This window comes from Lolium rigidum, chromosome 3 (assembly GCF_022539505.1).
Source record: "Lolium rigidum isolate FL_2022 chromosome 3, APGP_CSIRO_Lrig_0.1, whole genome shotgun sequence".
Lineage (NCBI taxonomy): Eukaryota > Viridiplantae > Streptophyta > Magnoliopsida > Poales > Poaceae > Lolium > Lolium rigidum.
Genome location: NC_061510.1, coordinates 398,284,244 through 398,290,033, shown reverse-complemented (window position 1 = coordinate 398,290,033; position 5,790 = coordinate 398,284,244). Strand labels below are relative to the sequence as shown.

Sequence of the window (5,790 nt, the reverse complement as noted above, 5' to 3'; positions counted from 1 at the left end):
ACTGCGCTGTTGCAGACGCTAGGTGTGATTGCTATCTTCGCGATATTAATATTTTTTTTATTAAAAAAACAAGGAGTAACTTTATATTTCAGATGCGGAAGATGAATCCAATGATAGTACATATATGAAACACAACTCTGACTTATAATGCTCACCAATGCCAAGCCAGTAGAAAAAGTAAAATACTAGTACTAGCAGTAAAAAATAAACGCATTTCAAGAGCACCAATGCTAAACTAGCACTTCAGTCGAGTGACCGAGACGCTCACACGGTGAACACGGTGTAGAACGCAGCGGCCGCGAGCGCGAACACCAGACCCGCTGGGCCATGGAGCGACGAGACACCATTCTGCTGCAGGTGCCCTGATGGCGTCGCCTTCGACCCTGAGTCGGCAGCCACAGGTGTCTGCAACTCCGGCATGGTCGGTGCATCGGCGACCGGAGCACTGGCACTACCAGCTGCGAAAGAGAGAAAACTTTTTCTTTCAGCAATGCAGGAACCAAAAACAGAGCCTGTATGTACGGTGGGTAGACCAGTGTATCAGAATCTACTCTTGTCTAATGGTTTTGTCGATGGAACACTTACCGCCGTTGCACTTGCTCACCGGCGGGGTCTGCACGTTGCACGCTTTGGGCAGCTCGAGCGCGCGCGTCTTGTTGATGGTCATGCCGCCGATGGAGTCGCCGCCGAGCGCGCTACAGAGGCACTCCGGCTGGGACTGCACTACAGAGCTGAGCTGCGAGCAGCATGACTTGGCCGGCGCTGTCTCGTTGCCACTGATGTAGTTCATGCACGGGTACAGGCCGATCAGCGCCACCGTGCACCCGGACTGCGCATAGGCCGACGCCACCAGCAGCGCGGCCGCCGCCAGGAAGAGGCATCTTGCTCTGATCGCCGCCATTGATTTCCCTGCCTCTCTATCTCTTAACTTGCTACTACGGCGATAGTCTAAGCTTCTTTGGAGGACCGGAGCTAGATGCTGCTTGCTTGCGTTTGATTGGGCTGTGTGTTTGTGCTTTTGGAGTTGAGTTTTGTGTCATTATATAGGAGTGATACTAGAAGGACCTCGCGCGCATTGCTGCGCCGTCCTCTAATGTTAGCGTTTCATTTTTTTGAATGGGTTGTAACTGCACATGATGTTTCAGTAGCTGATGTATATAGACTTACATCTGCAATGAGATACCAAAAAAAAGACACTTCACTGGACATGTCCATGACCAAACTGAAAACGGCCATGTCCCATTTACAATGTACAAACCCATTTGAAACTCTTTACATTGCACAAAAAACATTTGAAGCTCTTGTTGACTTAAATATGAATATAAAAAATAACTGGATTATCACTCCTTATACATGAACCATGATATATCTTACATATTAGCAAGGTGTCGATTTCGCTTGCGCAATCGAGCAGCTCATCGACACAGATATACTAACAAACAAATCATGCAACATAGCTCACCGCAAGCTATCCATCCATGAATGTGGTAATCAGTTTCCAATGGCTCTCCCCATTTCATAATACATCCACCTGAATGCCTACTTGAAAAAAAATCAGGAAACGCCTTCCAACAACAGATGCAGTAATCAAGAACTAAGAGAGTGGGTTAAGAGGTACCATTAGCAAGGGATGGTTCAGACACAACCGAGCAGGTCCATGCCGTATGGACACAAACAAGCAGGCAACACCACGTATGCAAACATGGCCACAAACACATTGTCACACAAGTTGAAAAAAAAAGAGGACATGTAGGGCCATACCTAGCGACCACGCTCGGAGCAACCTGAGCTCCCTATTTGGAAGATTTACACCTAAAATTGGAAGCCCACTTATTCTGTAGATGCAAATCTATTAATAGATCACATTATTGTTATATTGCTGTTGCATTCAAAAGGATGTGGAAAAAATATCATCTACTTCCAAGAATAAATTTTGCTGGATCAACTAATTTGTACAGACATGAACCTGATTTTATCAATCATGGTTTCACATAAATTCTATATTCTATTTCATATAGAACCAGTCAAAAAATGTAAATATTAGCAAACAATGTCATCTGTCCCTCTAATTATTTAATCATCTTCCAAGTGTGAGCGGACACATGGATGCTGATTTTTCTCTCCCTCTGGTTATTTAATCATATGGCCTAGTGTGAGCAGAGGTAGTACAAATACATGAACTGACTCCATAAAGGCTGAATATTTAACTTTAGTTTTAGTACTGTATACCCTGATGTGTGAACAGAACACATACTAATTCTAGCACAGACAGGCTCAACAATTTTGCATATATTGTTGCCCCAGTCTTTTCTGTTAGTTAACTCTGATTTTAGGTAACTCATGTTCTACTTATGATTTACTTTCAAGCACATGGCCCTATGATCTAATATGTACAGTGATTCACCAGAAGTTCACCGCAAGTTGGAACCTACTGTCCTATTCGGCTAAACTGATCACCACTGAATACTATATTTTCAGACAGTACGGAATTGCCTTTTGAAATGTACTGGCAGTTGGTGGAAAGTGCTCATATGCTCATTTGGCAGAACTATTCATTTCTTTACCAACAGGAAATTCAAAAAGATCTATTTATTATTAGGAATAGAAATGAGCATCTGATATCAGGAATAATACACTCTTTTTTTGAATCACAGGAATAATACACTCTCCTAACGCAAGTATAGCTGTTCAAAACGCTCACCTAGCATGGACAAATAATAGATCGGCCATATAATCTTCACTGCCTGATTTTTTATCATTTTATTTTTTTTGTCTGGTGATGATGGTGAGGTCAGCAGTTATGGGTGAAGTATGGTATCCTTCATTAAATCAATCCTTAAAAATACATTACAAAGCAAATTCCAGCTTTCAACAATATTGGCAAATATTAACACAGATAAACTAAATGTTGAAGAAAATATTGCCTGTGCATATTATCAATCTACTGTACTAAAATTAGAAGGTTATAGGAATCGAAGAGTAAGATCAGTGCTTCTTTTGGTTGCCTTAATTTTCTATGATAACTCATATACTCACTACTCAATTATGAACCTATGGATGTAATGTTCTATTGTTCTACACATATTATTAGAATAGGCTCAATAAAAGAGGGTTTTCTAAATAGAATTGGCAATTCACACTGCCAGATGAAGAAATGATCCTAATTCTCGAAAGAAGTGAGTGTCTATAAACAGAAAATTATAGGCAGATAACTTACCATAAGCATGAGCTCCCACGTGGTGAAACCATTGAACCCTTCCAACACGACCAACAAATATTACAGATAGACGCCAAGAAAACACCAAGGTATAGAAATTCCTTGTAGAACAACAAAAAAAATACTGATCAGTTATTGGGTATTCTGAAGGTAAAGCTAGTGGCAACTTAATCAAATGTGAAAACTAAAGTAAAACATTAACCTGGATTCCCATTAGATCATGGGCCAAGTCTCTGATAATGGATCATCGTTAAGAACAGGAAGTGTGGAAGAACCACCATGCCTCATCGTAATAAGTAGGATGGACGGACTGCATACTGGCTGCTGGACAATGGGTAGCAGCAAGATTTTTAGATTAACTACTCTCATAAATGGAACACACCATTGAGGAGAGTAAACTAATTTTGTCTCACCTGAGTGTCAATGAGTAAAACACTTTCATGAGATACCCCGAACTCAACATCTGCAGTACAGTGCTGCAATTGCCTTAATTTCCTCAGTTTGAGTAGCAAAAGGAGGATGCATTCCCACAAAGAGCAGTTACCTAAATAATTTTTTTTTTACTGTGAACTGTGAGGCAAAAAACCCACAACAATTTTATTTCAAAGGAAAGGAGTACATATATACAAAAGGAGAAGAGGTAAAAAGACGTAAGTATGTACAAAAGAAGAAATGTAGCTTAAGGTAGGGAGTCTAGCCAAGCAAGAAAACCGACCACATGGTTTGCCTTAAGTCTATGCCTAAGCAGAGACATGTCATGAGTAAAGCCACACTTCCATCTAGAAAACGATGGCTGCTCATGCCTGATTTTTTTTTGCATAGCGCTCCATAAAGAATGGTTTGGGAAAGCTCCTCTTTGCGCGAGACACTACAATCTGCAGATCATCATTTTGTATCCAGTCCACTTGCAAATAGTACCAGTTGACTGAAATTGCACCCAAAAAAGAGATGCAATCTATCTTCATGCGTTTTCAGAGGGCCAAGAACACAGTGAGAATCTTCAGCTACCTTCCAATTCCTGCGAACCAGAAGGTCATTTGCATTTAATCGATCCTTTAAAAGAAACCATGCATAGACCTTTGTCTTCATAATGCAACAGGACTTCCAAAGCCAATAATAAACTTTAGGAACCACCAAATGAGCATGGATGAGACCATAGAACTGAGCTGAATAATATTTGCTTTGCTCAAGTTAATTGATACGGAACAAACTGATGTTATCATTGCTTTGATGAATGTATTGTTACAAATCCTCCATCCATCAAGTAACCTTCTTATGATCTCAAATGAAAAAAATCAGTAATAGGAATTGCTCAAGTAGACTAAATTTAAGATTTTGTACCACCGATCTAAATTAGGGCTCTAAAGTATATAATAACCTATAAAAATTATTAAAAGTGCAACTGCACAATGTAATTACTCACGGAAACAACTAAATTTGAGTGAATCTAGTAATACCAAACAGATTTTGACCCAAGGAACTAACATAAAGAAGAAGAAGAAAAAATCGGAACTTTGTGAGAGGATAGAACGTACACGAGAAGTTGCTCAGGATGATGCAGTCATCTGAAGCCATACAGTTGTAGCCCCATTGATTCCCTTATCTCACTTCGCCCATTGATGATGTCATTGTGCACAGCCGGACCCATCCACTAACAATACCGTGATCACCAATTCAGAGGCAGTGGTGGGAGGTAAGAGAGACGGCAGCAAGCAGCAGAGGTGCAGCGCAGCACCTGGATGCGACGGGAGGAGGCGGGACGTGAGTCGAGGAGCGCCGCAGCGGGGCGGCGTACGTCGGTGGCAAGGGTAACCGGGTCGACGGGTGGGGCTGGAATCAGGAGGGGAAGAGGTCAAGAGGATGAATCGGCGGAGAGGGAGCCGTGAGCGTATAGGGACACAAAGCGAAGCGCGGAAGTCAGGCCGGTAGCGAGGCTGGACCGGCGGCGTGCGAGCCAGGCCGCGCACTGCACGCCGCCCCCAAGCACGCCGTCACACGTACGCCGCCGCCCACTGCAGGCCGCTGACCGCATCCGAGTATTCGAGTGCACAGTTGGACAACCCCAGATTTGCTACATCGAGGGACATGGTCAATCGAACCGCCTAATGAAGGACTATAGCGTCTTTTCAGTGGTATATGTGACAGTGACACCCACGATGGAAAAAAATCAAACGAACTACGCGGAGCAACCACAGGCCATCGGAACCCTGGGAGCTTAGTGCTCTTAGGGATGATTTGTTGGGGAAGGTGGAATTAGTTGGGTATGTTGCTGGGCTGCATGGCCCTACTTCCTGCACTTGACACCGAATGATTTCTTTATCCGAATTCTTGGAGCAGCCGTGTACAAGTTACTAAATTAATTAGTTGATAGAGTTGAACCAGGTGTCGTTCGATGCCGTCTTAGAAGATGACCAACGGTACTAACAACTAAGTGTCATGGTGGGGTTATGTTGACTGCCTCTTGTATTTTTCTTCAGGATTTGTCATCTTTACATGGAATGCGTAATACTTGAACTACTAGATACCGCGGTAGGAAGACATTTTTATCTGACGAGGATTGATTTGATCTGATC

General features: G+C 42.6%; 1 protein-coding gene and 1 long non-coding RNA gene across 6 annotated transcripts; both read right to left on the bottom strand.

Moving 5' to 3' along the window:
* Positions 1–264: 264 nt before the first annotated feature.
* On the bottom strand, positions 265–901 carry LOC124697732 (non-specific lipid transfer protein GPI-anchored 5-like). The gene is made up of 2 exons (XM_047230279.1): positions 586–901; positions 265–458 (listed from the first exon to the last, which is right to left on the bottom strand). Exons 1-2 carry the CDS (start codon positions 899–901, stop codon positions 265–267), a joined length of 510 nt encoding a protein of 169 aa, XP_047086235.1.
* Positions 902–1,841: 940 nt separating this feature from the next.
* Positions 1,842–5,082, bottom strand: LOC124704585. Of its 5 annotated transcripts, none has more exons than XR_007003609.1 (4): positions 4,953–5,082; positions 3,631–4,868; positions 3,420–3,541; positions 1,842–3,318 (listed from the first exon to the last, which is right to left on the bottom strand). It is a non-coding gene; the product is annotated as an uncharacterized LOC124704585 (long non-coding RNA). The 5 variants fall into 5 exon arrangements; XR_007003611.1 differs by having other exon boundaries at positions 3,631–4,142; positions 4,226–5,073; XR_007003610.1 differs by having other exon boundaries at positions 3,631–3,761; positions 3,933–5,070.
* Between the last annotated feature and the right edge of the window lie 708 nt (positions 5,083–5,790).